Source organism: Urocitellus parryii, chromosome 3 (genome assembly GCF_045843805.1).
Source record: "Urocitellus parryii isolate mUroPar1 chromosome 3, mUroPar1.hap1, whole genome shotgun sequence".
Taxonomy (NCBI): Eukaryota; Metazoa; Chordata; class Mammalia; order Rodentia; family Sciuridae; genus Urocitellus; species Urocitellus parryii.
In genome coordinates, this window is record NC_135533.1 from 5763382 (window position 1) to 5779832 (window position 16451).

General features: G+C 54.2%; 1 protein-coding gene across 1 annotated transcript in view; it reads left to right on the top strand.

Annotated features, from left to right (window-relative positions):
- The first annotated feature begins 4759 nt into the window (after nucleotides 1-4759).
- Kcnh2 (potassium voltage-gated channel subfamily H member 2) overlaps nucleotides 4760-16451 on the top strand; it is a 31868-nt gene continuing 20176 nt past the window's right edge. The window contains exons 1-2 of the mRNA XM_026379797.2: nucleotides 4760-4835; nucleotides 7665-7895. Of these exons, the coding sequence (XP_026235582.2) occupies nucleotides 4760-4835; nucleotides 7665-7895 (307 nt within the window). The remainder of the gene's footprint in view (nucleotides 4836-7664; nucleotides 7896-16451) is intronic.

Here is a 16451-nt window from a genome sequence, read left to right on the forward strand (position 1 = left end):
ATGCTTGTCTTCCAATAAGATAGTGACATTCCTCCAGGGACAGCTGGAGTCTGTGTTTCTTCTTGAATTCGATGGACCATGATTATTACAGAAGTTATTTTATGTGACTTTCAAGGCTAAGTATTTAAAGGTGGTACAGCTGCTGCTGGTTTTCTCTTGGGATACTTGCCCTTGGAACACTACTGCCATGCTATGCAGACTCCAAAAAGACTTAGTGTGGATGTCTGGCCCCAGCCTGAGCGCCATTCCATTGATAGCTAGCATCAACTGTGGAACATGGGGAAGTGAGTCTTTGAGCCCCTAGTTTGGAGTGGCTCTTAGGGCCCAGGAGGGTTGTGGCAGATTCTGCATGTTATTGGTATTAGCGTTGGGTACCTTTCTCTTTGTCCTAGATCTGGGAGTGGTGGAGGTGGGAGTTGGTAGGTAGCAGGGCTTTGCCATCAAATAGAGACAAGTGATCCTGCCTGAATCTGTCCAAATTGCAGGTCCATGAAGTTCTGGGATGGCTGTTATATAGCAGTATTTAATAATCACCTCATATCTACTTCAGTTTCTCCAATCTATTACAGCACATTTCCTTAAGCTAACAAACCTTTGTTGGACAAAAGGAGATATGATTTATACATTTGTGGATAATGCATTTTTAGCTACCACCACTGTTCCTTCAGTCTGTCCCCTTTGCATACAGTCTAAAATTCATACTCTGCAGTCCTCTGCAAATGGTGCTAGCCTACTGCTCCGTGTCACCACACCTGTTTTGTCCTTAGACAGACCTGATCTCATTCTCCAATCTCTATACCTTTACCCATGTTGTTCCTTCTCTCTGCAATACTTCTACCCTGCTCCAGCCTGATCTTTGGGGACCTGCTCTGAAAACTCCTTCCCTCACCAGGCTCTACCGGTCTCCTGCAGTTGAAATGAACTGGCACCTCCTGTAATCCCACAGCACTTACTGCAGACTGCACAGTTGCTGTCTGCCCACTGCCTCTCCCAAACCTCACTAGACTGTGAATCCCTGGGGGAGGGAGCCTGGCTTATCCCTCCTGTCACCCCACAGCATCTGGCACAGAGCCCAGCATACAGAAGGCCCCCAGGAAACATTTGTTGACACCACTAGTAACAGAACTGGAATCACAAGTCAATTCTCCTGAATCCCAATATTCAGTACCTTACTGACTTCTTCTAATACCACCAACCCCGGAAAATTTCCCACCAATGGAGGTTGGCAGAAGACCCTGGAATGGCCAGGGGTTAGCAGGATTGCCGCCTGTGAAGCTGCAGATGGCAGTGCATGAAGGGAGCACTGGCTCCTGGCCTTGGGTTTTAGGTGGGTCCCTCCCTCCCCCTTTTTTGCTGTCAATACATCCTAAGCAGCTACTTCTGGGGTGGAAAACATGCTGCGTCTTTGATTCTCTTCTTCTCCAACTTAAGTTCATATCTGAAAGCCTCTTTATCTGAAAACCCAGTTGTATAGAAAAACAAAGCCCCACTATGTGATCTAAGATTCCCCTTGAGCACCAAGAGACTGTTTTTCTGCTCTCCTCTCCTGGGGTTTCCAAGGAGCCATCATCTATAAGCTGTCTCTCCTGCACCCATCTGACTGGAACTGTTTCCCAGTCCCCTGTGGATGTCATTGGCTCTCCCGGGCCTGATTTTGGCTGTGTCTTCCCTGACCCACTGCTTGGGTGCCCCACCAGCAGGGGCAGGTCTCAATTTCTTTTTCCCTCCCAGGAAAAAGAGCGAGTCCTGGCTTGGCTCCCTCAGACTGAGCAGGAGCAGAGAGTAGGGTGGGCAGGATGTTTTCTGCAGACTTTTCTCCCTAAATTGTCTCTTTCTGGGAGCTGGGAGGAGCCTATGTGTCTCACTATAAATGCAGCTTCTCCCTTTCCTCAGTCGAAGGCAGGGTGGGGGAGAACTCCTGCCAGGAATAGGCCCTGAAAATGGCTCTTAGGGCCCGAGGTGGGTTGGGGCAGATTCTGGATGTGATTGGTATTAGGGTGGGTACTTTTCTCTTTGTCCTGGATCTGGGAGTGGTGGAGGTGGGGAGTTGGTAGGTGGCAGGGCTTTGCCATCAGCTTGTCTGTTATTAGTGCCTGGCATGGGGAGCCCCAGGAAGGATGCCTTGGGGAGAGCCTGTCCTGTTTCACAGCCTCTCTTCCTTGTCTCAGTCCTTGACTGTGGGGGTGGCTCTGTGGGACCGTCATCAGGCTTTCCCCTGAGCCTCCAAGGAAGTCAGAAATCTGTATTCAGCTTTGACTTTGTGTGTGTGTGAGGGGGGCGGGGGATAGAGGGAGGCAGAGACAGAGAGAGACGGACACCTGGCCTTCCTGTAGCCAGCTCTCTTCTCTGTACCGGAGAAGGACTACTCTCTGCCTGGTCTCTCTTTTATTGTGGGGATTGAGGGTCCCTCTGACTCCTGACTTCTCTCTGGGATAAGAGCAGAGGTATATCCCAGCAACATGCGCCCTTTTGTGAGGGACAGCTAGCCACATCAGATGAGTAGCTTCATTCCCTTTGGGACGTGGCTCTCTCACCCCCTTGGTCTGGACAGAAGAGCTACAGATATCTCTTTTCATTTTCCCCTCCAAGACCGTTCTTGGCCTTTTCTCACTTCCTCTCAGTCCCCTGCCCTGGAAGGGAGAACCCTGTACTACACAAGGCAGGCAATCCAAAAGCTCCGGGTGGCTGTGGGGGCAGGAAGGGACAGGGCCAGTTATGAGCCCAGATGTATGGATGCCCCTGATGCCAAGTCACAAGTGAGGAAGCCCGTGTCACCCCAGGCCCTGGGTGTCTTGGAGTGTGAGTGAGGAAGCTGCTGGAGGTGGAGAGGGGCCTCAGAGATGACTGTACAGGCTGGAGCCTCTGGACTTTTTTAGCATCAGCTGGTGGAGACACCTCCTTCTCTCCCACAGACTGCCTCCCTGAGTCACTGCCCACCCACCAGCAAATAAAAAAGGGTGTCATCTGCTGGCCAGTAGCCCCATTTGGCCCCACTGTCTGCATCCCTGTGCTCCTGGGCAGAAGATGGAAGTTGGTAGGGAGGTCTCACCAAGATCTTTCCTTTGGTGCAGTCCTCCTTCTGGACTGCTGCTTTCTCTGCCCTTTGTTCTTCCCCTCCCCCCACACCCCAGGATGGTTCTCCCTGGTGACAAGACCCAGCCCCTTGCTCCAAGGACAGAGGCAGCTGCAAGCCCTCAGGAGCCCCCACATGGCCCCATCCATCTAGGCAGGCCTCTGATCCCGGTTGCAGGCAGGGGAGGGGACCCATGGCCAGCTCAGCTGCGCTCTCCTCCCTGCCTGCCCTCCTGCTCAGCTGTCAACACTCGCCTCTCCACCCTAGCCAGCCCGGGGCCCTGCCTGGTTGCTCAGGCTAGCGACACCTCTCCCGGAAGACCCTTACTCAGTTCCAGGCTGGGGGTGGGCAGGCAGCAGGCAGACACCCTTATGCCCTTGAGCATCCTCAGGCCTCCTTGCCTAAATAAGGGAGCTGCAGCTGGAGCTAGCCAGCTGGCCGGGGGGAGGGGCCTTGGGCTAGGCCAGGGTTTTCCGAGGGGCTGGGCTGCAGCAGCCGCCACAGGGCCCGAGCCCGCGGATTGGGCCCGCCAGGCTGGCCCTGCGCGGTAGTGGGAGGGCAGGCTGTTGGCACAAGGGGATCCCCTAGCCGGAACCTCACGCTCAGGGCCCTCTCTTTGATCCCGCAGCGAGGAGGCTGCAATTCTTGTCATAATGTCCCTTTCTACGCATGGCCCCCACGGAGAGCTTCGAATAACCCTAGAGAGGGCCGTGTGTGTGCGAGCGCGCGCGTGTATTGGGGGGCGTGCCCCTCCTAAGACTCACCCGCCCTTATCTCAAATCTTTGCTGGCTTGGGGCTCCAGACTGTCTTGCTCTTTCCATTTTCCTGCTCTCTACTGACCCTGGTCTTCCCAGAACCTAGGCCTCACCCCTGCCACCCACGCAGCCTCTGAGCGCACGCTGTGTGCACCAAGCCGGTGCTTGGCGCGGTGGGGAGGCAGGACATAAGTGACTGGCCCTCTCCCTTCAAATCAGATTTCTGAGCCCCCCAATCTGGTGTGGGGACTCAATGCCCACCCCTTTTCCCTGGCCGCCTCCCAAGCCGGCCGTCGCACCTGTCCTCACGGTTCCCCTACCTAAGGTCCCTTCCCCCTCTCCGCTGCGTGCGAGTCCGGGGGGCTCGGTGGCAGAGCTAGGGGCTGGGGCGGGGGAACACTCAGCGCGGCTCAGCCAATGGGAAGGGCGGGCGCGCGGGGTGGGGGGGAGAGGGCGGCGCTGCGGGAGCGCGACGGGCGGGAGGGGGCCGGGAGGCGGGGGCCGAGCCGGAGGGGCGCGCGCCGCCTTAACCCTTCCGCGGCCGGGCTGAGCCGCAGGCGCTGCCCGAGCCGCGGGCGCCGGAGCGGCTGTCGGCGCGGAGGCAGCGGCGGCGGGCGGGAGGGAGCCGGGAGCCCGGCGCTCGAGCGGGCGGAGCGCGGCGCTGAGACGCGGCGGAGCGGGGCCCGTGGCTCGGCCAAGGCTGGCAGACAGGTGTGCGGGCGGCCGGAGCTTAAGCGGCTCCAGGCCCGGCCAGCGGTTAGGAGCCAGCACCCGGGACCCGGCGTCCACAGTCCAGTCCCGGCCCCGCCCGTGCTCAGCTTGGTCGCAGGGTGCGGAGACCACGGCCCGGCCAGGCCACCCGAAGCCTAGTGCTGGGCCGGGCCGGGCCGGGGTGGGTGGGGGCCCGCCCGGCCCGCCCATGGGCTCAGGATGCCTGTGCGGAGGGGCCACGTCGCGCCGCAGAACACCTTCCTGGACACCATCATCCGCAAGTTTGAGGGCCAGAGTGAGTGGGGGAGGGGGCTGGGCGGGGAGGGGGTTTTGGGGGCGGGTCGAGCTCTTTAGTGTGTGGATGGGGGGGCGTGCCCGGGCCGTGTGCAGCGCCAAGTGCGAGTCACTGGGGGCTGGTGGGCCCCAACGCTCTAGCCAGGGTCCGGGTCCGTGGGTATGGGATTAAGGGGCCTGCTTTTGGTGCTTGGGACAGGAGGCTTAGCTCAGACTTTTGGGATTCTAAAGTCTATGTGACACCTGAGCGTGCATGGAAGGGAGGAGAGGTGGGAGTGTGCATGTGTCCCCAATTCTGGGAGCCTGGAGTGGATGGGGCCTGTGTGTGTGCAAAGACATGAGAATGTATGTAACTTAAACTGTGGGACCCTAAGAACAGTGTGTGTGCCAATTTTGAAAGGGTTGTACGTGATAGATGGAAAGTAAGGATGTAGGGTCAGAGCCTAATCTGCTCTTGAGAGTGAGTGTGAGTGAGTGTGAGTGTGTGTGTGTGTGTGTGTGTGTGGTATGTATACATGATCCTAAGCCAGTGTGTCACCCATGAGTTTGACCCTGTATGGGCAGTGATTAGGTGCCTTTGATAAGGCTACAAGAGCATGGGGTCCCATCCTAGGACTTAGGTTGGGCTTTGAGGCAAACAGGCTACCTATGGTGTCCTTATGTTGTGGGTTTTCCTGCTGTGGGCATTATCCTCAAACCCCTTTATGGGGACTTACAGCACCCCTAATGCTGGCCTGACAGGAGAGGCTTCCAAAAGTGTCCTAAGTTAGGTGAAAATTCTGGGTATTTGTGTGCCTATCCCCAAGTCTGCATGTGCCACAGTGGGTGTGACTGCCAAGGCCCCTGGGAGTGGGGAAGAGGGTGACATTCCTTGCCCATGACCCTGTGTGCGTAGAACAACGCGTGCTTGTAACTGTGGTGGGGGGAGGGAGGGGTCAGTTGGATGGGCAGCATTGTCTCAAGCAGAGGAACAGTATGATCCTGAGTGGGTGGAGTCTGACATTGGTGGAGGGTGGGGGTAAGGGGCAACTCTGGGCTTTCCTTCCCACAAGTTCTGGGGAGGCTGTGTAGGCATGGGAAGAACCTGGGAAGACTAGGAGGGATTCAGAAGGTCTGGCTTCTGGTCCCACCTCTGCCAAGTGACCTTGAGTGACCCTTACTTTTCTGGGTCTCAGTTTCCACATCTGTGAAGAAGGGTGCAGGGCAAAGGGGCTTTTCAGGTTCCTTCTGTCCCAGTATTCTAGGATATCAGTGAAAGGAGTGGGGGTGGGGTGGGGCTTGCATTCTAAGAAACTTGCTTTTCTCTCCCAGGCCTGGGTGTGAAGACATGGGACTGTGTTTCTTCTGTGGTTGGTGCTCTGGTTTGCCTTGGGTTGAGGCAGGGATGGAGACAGAGTTAGGTGTTTTTTTTTTTTTTTTTTTCATGAGACCTGGAGTTATTGGCTGCCTGGGAGTTTTGGGGGACCTTGGGAATTGACAAAAAGGTGACTCAACTCCAAAGTAACTTCCTTGAGGCCAGGGGCAAGGTGGCTCAGGAAGACAGGAGGAGGCCAGATCCTGAGAGCCTGGACCTGCCAGGTGTCTCTGCAGTAGGCTGAGCCTTGCTAGGGGGATTGCCCAGGGCTGCAGCCTGAGGACTGTGCCTGCTCGGGACAGGATAAGAGAATTCCAACTGCTACTGAAAGCCAAGTATTAAAGGCCATAGTGGCTGGAACTTCTGTTTATAGAAAGCTCTTATCCCTGGAGCACCTTACCTGGCACAAGCTGAGGCTGCTGCCAGCCTGCACCTCACCCACCAGCCTGGCTGTTGAGGCAGTATGGGTTTGATGAGTCTAGTTTAGCCGAAATGGGTCCATTGGGGCTTCTCTCCTTGATGGGGCCACTGAGAAAGGCCTCTCATATCCTTGGGGTCACATCCCTTTCCAGGATCTGTTTTCTTACAAGTGGGCCAGTGTCTCAGGTCCAACCCTGGGCTCTAGGAATTTCCTGGGTTTGAGCTGCTGGTCCCTTCCCTTGCTTCCTATGACCTTGGGCTTCCTCCTGTGACCCTCAGCTGTTCCTCTGCTTTGTGCCAGACAAGGTTCAAAAGCTGACTGTCATTTATGAGCTATAGGACTTGGGCATGGTGCCGAACTTCTCTTGAGCCTGTTTCTTCATCCATAATGTGAGGATGATGACACCTACCTCACCGGGTTGTCAGAGTTCCAAGTGAGATAAGGCACTGTAGGAGCTCTGCGTGTTACTTCCCTCATCCTCTTTGGTACCCACTCCCCAGCTCCTGACTGCCCTTGGAAGTCTTGGCAGGCAGTGACATGGCAGGGTCTACAGATACATGGAATGATTTCCTAGGAAGCACCTACCCCGCCTCCATGCCCCAGCCTAGAGAGCAGGGATCAAGAGGAATAAGTCAGAGGAGCTGATGCAAAGGGAAGGCTGGCCGCCATCTCTGGCCCTTCCCAGGCTCCCTCTCCGGGCCCAGTGTTTATTCCTCCGCGGCGGCTGCTGACACGCGTTGCTGACACCCGCCCAGGCTGGCCTCACTCCGGGCGCGGAGGGGGCGGTGGGCCGCTGGCGGCCTGCCCCGGGGAAGCCACGCAGCCAGCCCCAAGGGCCTGGAGGGAGGGGGCGCTCCACCAGGCCGTACCCCGCTTGAGGCACCTGTGTCGGGATCAGCTGCGTTCGCCCACTGCTGGGGACTCCAGTCCCCGTCGTGCTCCCCGCTGCGGGGAGTGCCCGGACAGCTGTGTGTGGTGAGACAATGTGGGGAAGAACTGGGAACCCGCGAGACTGGGGTCCCCGCTCACGTGCCTGTTCATCCCCTCCCCCCCAGGCCGCAAGTTCATCATCGCCAACGCCAGGGTGGAGAACTGCGCCGTCATCTACTGCAACGACGGCTTCTGTGAGCTGTGCGGCTACTCTCGGGCCGAGGTGATGCAGCGGCCCTGCACCTGCGACTTCCTGCATGGGCCGCGCACGCAGCGCCGTGCCGCCGCGCAGATCGCGCAGGCCCTGCTCGGCGCCGAAGAGCGCAAAGTGGAGATCGCCTTCTACCGGAAAGATGGTAGGCGGGGCCTGGGCGGGGTCGTGACCAGAGGGCGGGGCTGAGAGGGATGAGGCAGGGGTGACGTGGGGAACCCGAGGGGGGAACCCCGGTGGGGCAGGACCCAGGGCTAGGGGACAGCTAGTGAACCCGCGGGGTCCTGTAGGGGGGGGACCCAAGTGGGGGCGTGTCCGTGTGCCAGTGGGGTGGCAGGGTCTGTGTCTTCACTCACTTGCTCTGATAGTTTTCTATGTGGCCCACGGGCTCTTAGGCTGCTTGGCTGAGGGTTTGACACCTCTGGCTCCTTCCTCCAGTGCAGGTGTGAGCATGTGTAGCTAGGTGGGTTGGAATGGGATGGGGCAGGGATGGCAGGTGCCTGTATGGATGGAGGTCCTGGGTCAGGCTGGGGGGCTGGGCCCTGACATCCGGTCACAGGGATCTGGCTATGCTAGGGTAGCCGCTGCCAGGTGACTGGACCTAGAGATGTCACCGAAGGTGAGGCCAGGGAGGACTTCAGGACTCTAGCTCGCTCACTGCTGCCTCACTCCCGCTGCCTTTCTCTCCAGCACTTTACCAGCACTTGAAGGGAGGTGTGTGTCTCTACCCACGACCTCAGTTTCCTTTGTCTCAGCTACTGAACGCCCCGCCCCTCCACCCGCTCCTGCGCCAGGTGTCTCTGCTCAGCCACCACCTCCCAGCCCTGCTGCTCTGGGTTTCCGGAGAGCGGATAAACAGAGCCAGGCGGGCCGCTCCCACTCTGTGCCTGTCTTGTTGGGGTGGGCTCCGCTCAGGGAGGAAATGCAGAGGGCCTAGAGGCCTGTGGGCATCGGAGGACAGTGAACAGAGCTCTGAACAGAGCTCTGGAACTCGCATTTGGACTGCCTAAACCCTGCTGCTCACCACTGTGTGTCCAGTATGTATTTATTGCCTGCCTCTGAGCGGGCTTAGAGCTGGGCTCTGGGACACACAGGATAGACAAGATCTTGCCCACGGGGAGCTTGTCAACTGTGGACAATCCTGCATATTCTGCCTCCTGCTGGGCAGGGAAGCCAGTGAGCATCAAACCCCCCAGTATGTGTGCCGGAGGGGCCAACACCACCCCGCAAAGGCTTACATCCTTCACCTCCCTGCTTTTTGCTGGCAGGCAGTTTGTGGCATCAGTTGCCAGCACCCCTAGAACATGGCCACTGTAGCCCTGTGGAAGAGGGCTTTGCTCACAGCACATGGGGTTCTGCTGGTAGGCAGTCAGGGGCCATGAGGCTAGATGCACACCCTGAGGCAGTGGGCAGGTTTTACCTCCTGGACACTGGGCTGCAGGGTTCACTTACATTATCTTGTGCAATCTTCTCAACAGCCTTGAGAAGCAGATGCTATTTTTATCTTCAATTTATGGATGAAGAAACTGAAGTTCAGAGAAATTAAGAAATTCCCCAAAGTCACATAGCTGGAAAGTGACAGGTTGGGAATGGATTCCCATTTGTCTGACTTGGGCCCTGCCTGCTCTGTTTTGCTGTCTCTCATATTGAAAACCATATCAGAGAGTTACACATTATTTTATGTGAAACTTTTATTTTAAAAGTTTGCAAACCACTGGTTTTATGAAAGAATATGAACACATCAATCCTGGGTTCAGGTCTAATGTGAGAAATTATGTGACTTAGGTCAAGTTGGTTGACTTCTGGAGCCTGTTTTCATTTCTGAGATAGTGTAGGACCCTCACTAGGGGGCTGAGATTTTTTTTTTTTTATTGGTTGTTCACAACATTACAAAGCTCATGACATATCATATTTCATACATTAGATTGAAGTGGGTTATGAACTCCCAATTTTACCCCAAGGGGGCTGAGATTTTGAGAGAGTGCCTGCAACAGGTTCTTCCTCCACGAACATCATGCCAGTGCTGCTGTGGATGTTGCTTGCTTTTGCTGGTGGATTTGGCCCCTTAGCAGGAGAAGTCTGAGTGGTTTTGTCTTTGGCCATAGCGTGCGGTCCTTCTGGGGGACCTGGCCCTCTCTCCTGGCCCAGGCTAGCTCCTTAAGGGAAGGGATGCTGTGGGACCTCTTCTGCAGAGGCACTATCCTGGGATCTTAGTGACCTTGAAGATTACCTAATCTTGTCCACTTGAGTTACAGATGGAGAAACTGGGGAGCAGCGGTCTGGTTACCAGCATATCAGTGCAGGGAGTGGGTGCAGAACCCAGGTCTCCGTCCAAGTTCAAGCTTTTCCCCTCTCCAGGTTACTACTTCAAATGGGGCACTGACCCAGAAAAACCCTACGCCAGCTATTGCCTGGCCCCTTCTTTACTGTTGTCTAGTTTCCATGGGGATCAGGTATCATCTGGTCTGTTAGCCGGCAGGTTGGCCTTGGCCCTTGGCCACCTGGGGCACTATGTATCCTGGCACTCTAGGCCTAGGATGCAGACAGATTTCTTCAACCTCCCTCTTCTCTCATTTGAGACATGCAGTTCTTGGTGCCATCCTGTGGCCTGACCTGGACCACATGTGTGCATATTGCTGGGTGTCCAAGCAGAGAGGCAGAGGGGAAAAAGGCCAGTGTCACCTCATGTTTCTGTTCAGGCCTTTCCCTGGGTCTCTGCCTGGCTAGCCTTGAGGGAGTGGGTCCCAGGGCTGCAGCTCTAGGGAGGAGGCAGGGCTTTTTGCTGGCAGGCGCCACCAAGGACAGCTGTGCTGTGTCCGTGCCTCTAGCTAGCTCTGTGCAGTCTCAGGGCCTGGAGCCAGACAGCCCCATTATTTAGTTGCTGGGACTGCTGGGAGGTGGGGAGGCTAGACTGGGGGAGTGTGGGCTGGAGGAAGAGACACAGCGTGCCCAGGCTTTGCTGGCCCTGTGTGATGCCCCTTAAAGTCAAGCCCAGGATTAAGATGGATTTGCAAGCTCAGCCCAGTAGTGTGCGGTGGCAGGCCGGGAGGTACCTTGGGCAGCAGGTGTTAGCTGAGTACAACCTGTGCTCAGACACTACCATAGCTGGGGCAGGTGTGTCTCTTCCTCTACCAGGCCGGAGGAAGTCCCTTCTCTCTCCCTTCCATTCTCTGCTCTTTGTTCCCATCTCTGGGCTGCCTGCCCATCACTGTGCTTTGCTGCCTGCTGTGTCCCATTCTCTCAGCACCTGCCCTGACTAGTTGATTCTGTCCCTTTGGTTTTTACTTCTTTTTCCCTCTCTCTCCTTCTTTACTTCTTTTTCTCTCTCTCTCTTCTTCCTTCAGCACCCCTGAGCCTTCCTCTTGTTTCTCTCCCTCTCCTCTATGGGGCTCTGTCTGGAAGTCTGTGTCTCCCCATACCTCTGACTATTTTGGTCCTGTTTCTATGTCCCTGTGTCCCCAGGAGCCTGTGCGTGGGTGGGGAGAGGGGTGTCTCTGGAGAAGAGTCTATTAGCTTCTCCACTCCAGCTGCAGGCCAGTTGCCATGACAACAAGGTCAGAGGGCCCCAACTGCAACAACTGACTCTGAGGCTACAGGGAGGGGTGGGACCTGAGGTCCAGACCTGCTCCTCAGTGTGCTGTGACCCCAGAGCCCCAGAGGTGACCCCATACCCACTGGGATACTCTTATCCCCAACTTGGACCCCAGCCTCTCAGGTGCTCCTGCTGGTACTAGCCTCATGCCATTGGCCTCCTGCCATCCTCCACACCCCAGGCCATCTCTTCTGGTTCTCTTCTCACACTCCCACCCGTCCCTGTCCCCTCGAATCAGAGGCCCTGCTCTGTTATGCCAAGGCCTTCCTTCTCCAAATCAGATGTCCACTTCACCTCCCCTGCAGCTCCACACCTTGCACTGGTCTAAACTGGTAAAAAGGAAGCTTCTTTTCAAAGTGGGAAACCTTGAGACTGGGAGGGCAGGGGGATCAGAGGTTGGCTGTTTTGACTGGGTGTCCAGGAAAGGCACCCAGAGTGATTCCAGGAGGATCTGGGAGCTTAGATGGAAGGGAGCATTTTACAGTGAGGCTGAAGCCATTGTGGGGCTTCATCTTAGATGTCATCCTGGCCAGGACCTGGAGATGGGCAGGTGAGAGCACCTGCAGGGTTGTTGGGGTGCTGGGCATGCTCTCAGAGACTGGCTGCCTCTCTCCATTGAGCACTTAGCTTCTGAGCTCTGCTGTGGTGGGCTGTCCTGGCTGTTGGGGGGCTTCCTGTCGAGACCCACCCAGGGTGAGGCAGGCCTATGGATGGAGGGGTGCTGTTACCCTCGGTGTACCCAGGGCCTGGAGAGTGTGGGAGGGTGGCTCCTCCGTGTTGTGTCTGCTGAAGCCCCCGGGAGGAGCTATGTAAATATTTGTGCAGAGCTGTCTGGGGTGGAAACAGAGTTGACAGTGGCCTTGGGCTCTGGGGAGGAGGAATGGGGGGGCAGTAGGAGGGCCAACTTGGAGGCGTGGGATGGGGTGAGCGTGAGCCTCTTTTCTGCCCAGAGGTGGCTTCCTGTGCTGTTTGATTTGAGGGGTTCAAGAAAGCCCTTATATGCTTATTTATTTCCCCAAGGGTGCCTGAAACACCCCCTAAGAGAACTCATACTTGGGCTGAGAATTGTCCCTTTTTCTTTAAAAACACTCTTGTTGCCCTTCTGTGTAGGCAGAAACGTGGGCAGTGTTTGCCTTCTTAGATGAGGGGCTTAGCAGAATTTCCCTCCCTGACAGGCCAGGAGGCCTGGGGTTAGGGTTAGCAAGGAGCCGGGAGGGACCTCTGGGACAGGTAGCAAGCATGGGAGGTACATGGGCAGCTCTTTACTCATGAAGACCTTTGTGCTGTGTATTGGGGCTGGCCTTGAGTAACTCTGTCCTGAGTGGCCTCTTGTCTGCTGGCCTAGAGGCGCTCGGAGGCTCAGGCTGACTCTCCAGGGCTGAATGAGCTTACCATATCCACCTTCCCCACCAGGCTCCATGAAGGTAGAGGTAGTCTGTTAGTTTTGTTCTCTGTGGTATCTGCATGCCTGGTGCATAGTGGGAGGGTCAGTACCTGTATGTGTTTGCTGAATGAATGAATGAGGTGGGCAGGTCTGTGTGGTAGAAGACCAATGCTGCAAGTCAGGTAACTTGGGGGCCATTTCTGGCTCTGTTACAGACTTGCTGTGTGACTATGGGCAAATCACTTCTCATCTCTGGGCCTTAGTCTTTCACCATATGAAAAGCTTTGCAATAGTCTTATATCAGGCTGGGCAGGATGACAGAGGATGAGGAGGCCATCAGGGATAGAGGAAGGTGGGAGCAGGTGGAGGTGGCCTGAGGTAGTACTGGGAAAGCTGGAAGTCCTCTAGTGTTGCTGTGTGGGAGACATAGTGGGTCCAGGGAAGGTATCTGAGGGCTCCTGGCCTCCTCACTTAGGAGGATCAAGAAGGCTTGAGGTGGGGCATGGAGTACAGCTGGGACAAGAGATGGCAGCTGCTGGACAGCTCATGGGTGCACTCACTGTTGTAATCCTGCTTTACAGTTTGCAAACTGGGAGCCCTTCCCTTGGCACAGACTGCCTCCCAGCTCTTTCAGAAACAGGATTCCCTGGTCATTTTATGGGATGGGGGCACTCTTGTTCGAAAAGGCTGAGGGACTGGCCTGGGTTTATCCGGCTGGCAGGGGCCCAAGGTGTCGCCATTTCTAGAGCCCTACTCAGTGTGGATCTCCTGTGTTCAGGCTGCTTGCCTGGAGGCCCTTTGGGGATGAGTTGGGGCTTATGGCCTCAGGAAACCAGGGTTTAGCTTGGGTCTGAGAATCTGGGTCCTCAGTTCCTAAGTGGGATCATAGTGCCTGTCCCCGTGCTGCGGGGGTGAGGGTGTTCCTCCAGAAGTACAGACACCCGCAAGCAGCATGCCAATCTCAAGGCTCACTCTACTTGCCATTCAGCAGGCCGTCACCCTGTGGCACCAGGTCTTGCTGTCAGATGGTGGGAGCAGCTACCTGCCCTGCACCCTGCTGAGCACCCCTGCCTGCCTCTCCTCTCCCTCCCTAGGCCTCCGCTGGCCCAGCTCCCCAAATTACCGAAAGCATAACACTCATGAGAATGTTCTTTTACCCTTTCTCTTTCATTTTATTTTTACCTTTTCCCTTTTGTTTCACTCTCTGGTCTCCTTAGGCTCCCTGCAGGCAACCATTCAAGTGTACTTACTGTGAATGTGTTGCTTGCATATGTTCTTGCAAATGTGTATTTTGTCTGGGTAGATGCATATAGATTTAATTTATGTAAATGATACTGTGTTATATATTGTATTCTGGTGTTCACTTTTCTGACACAGGAGTGTGTCTTTAAGTCCAGTTGGGCTGCAGAATGAGCTTACCATATCCACCTTCCCCACCAGATGTCTGGTCTGTGGCTTCCCATTCTGGGGTGTGTATCCACTGTGTCTTACCTGCCCACTCTCCCAGGGAAGGATCCCAGATTGTCTCAACGTCTCTCCCACCAGAAGGGATACTGCAGCAAACATCCTTATACATGGGCTCTTCCAGACTTGTGTGAGGATGTCATGTGATACCTGCCCAGAAATGAAGGTGTCAGGTCACAGGACATATGGACTCTCAACTAACCAGACCCATTCAAACAGCTGTTCCGGTTGTCATTCTCCTAAATGGAGCATGAGAACCATCTACCCCTACCATTCTTGGCTTTATCCACCTTCCTAATTTTTTCCAATCTCATACGTGAAAGTGAAATCTTGTTGCTTTAATTTGCATTTCTTTGATTTTTAGCGAGTCCAAATATCTCTTAGGCTTGACAGCCCTGTAGGTTTACTTTCCTGTGAATTGTTTACTTATGTCCTTAGCTCATTTTCCTGTTGAGGTTGCTGCCTTTCATTTCTGTGGATCTGCAGGAATTGCTTAAATATTCTAAAAACACAAATGCATACATTTAAATATTCAGTATATTTGGATAAGGTGGTGTACACCTATAATCCCAGTGACTAGGGAGGCTGAAGCAGGAAGATTGCAAGTTCAAGACCAGCATCAGCCACTTGGCGAGACACTGTCTCTTTTTAGGGCTAGAGATATAGTTCACTCATAAAGCACCTGGGTTCAGTTCCCAGTACTCAAAAAAAAAAAAAAAATCAGTATATATCAGATGTTAAGTTCTTGTTGAATCAAGATATTGTAAATATCTTCTCCCTTTCAGTTCCTGTTCAATTTATCCCTATTATGCTTAATATTGATAAAATAAATCATTGAGTTTTAGCTTTGCTTGTGCTTTTAAAGCCTGTTGAGGATATTAATCACTCTCTGGAGGTTGCAAAGATCTACCTTTCTTCTGTTAATTTAATTGTTTCACCTTTTTCACTTGGGTTTGGAATCCATCCTGAGCCTTTCTCAGATGTGGTGTCGTGGTGTCAAGCAGGGATCAGGTTTTATTTTTTTCCATGCAATGAGCCAACTTTCCCAACACATCTAGTCTGTGTTTTTCCATTGATTTGTGGGGCCACCTTTAGAATGGATTAACTTCCCACATAGCCATGGATCTGTCTCTGAGCATTCTGTTGTGTTCCAAATAGTTATTTGTATGTTTTTGCATCAGAACCACATTTAAAAACAACAGAACAACCACAAAACCAGAGTGTGCAGTGCACCTTATGCTCCCTCTATTCTTTTCAAAGGTTGACCTGGCTGTTCCTGGCTCCTCTTCTTTATAGATTTTGGAGAAACTTTATTAGGTTCCTGAAAGGAAAAACAAACAAACAAATAACAACAACAACAAAAACCACACACAAACCCCCAAATCAAAAAACACTAGACTCTTGATTGGAATTAGATTAGTTTTGTAAGTTGATTTAGGGGGATTGACATAGCTATGATATTTGTCCAGTCAAGAGCCAGAACTGTCCTTCCACTTACCAGACCATTTCTGTTTCTTTTATGTGAGTTTGGTTGTTTTCCCATGTGGGCTTTCTTGGTCGATTCCTAGATATTTTATGGTTTGTATTGCTACGGAATCAAATCTTTTACTTTTCACTGTATTTTCTAGTTGCTGCTGGCTGCTGGTGAGGAATGCTGTCTGTATTCGTGGGTCGATCTTGTATCTAGCATGCTTGCTGAGCTCTCTCCTGAGTCCTAATTGCTTATCTGTTGATTTTGTCCCCTCTCTAGGGAGATGACCCTGTTGTCGGTAGATAATGCCGTTTTCTTGTTTATGTCTGGGTCGTTGTCATGTGCTCAACCTGCCTTCTCAGGGGTCTGCACCAGCACTTGTGTTTGCTTGGGTATGGTCCACAGAGCCCCATGGGAGGGCAAGCCAGGGAGAAATTGCACTATTGGTTTAATGACCAAGAAGCTGTGGGCTGCTTGATAAAGCCTGCCATGGCAGAACTGGAATTGGGACAGGCTTTATCAGGGCTCCCCAGGCCCTCTGGGGTATGCTGGGAGCCATGATGGAGCACCAGAGGAGGGCAGGGACCACAGGATTGCCCCCTGATGGGCAGTGGCAGCTCTGTGTTGCCCTTGTTCCCTGTGGCAGGCTGTGTGTGGGGTCACAGTGAAGGGGGGCTGGAGGGTACCCAGCTGGTATAGTTTCCACTTTTCCCCCTGCCCCTTGCCTAGGTTCCTAGCAGCATCCTCTGTTCCATCATAACCATTGACTGTTGCTTCAGGGAAAGATACC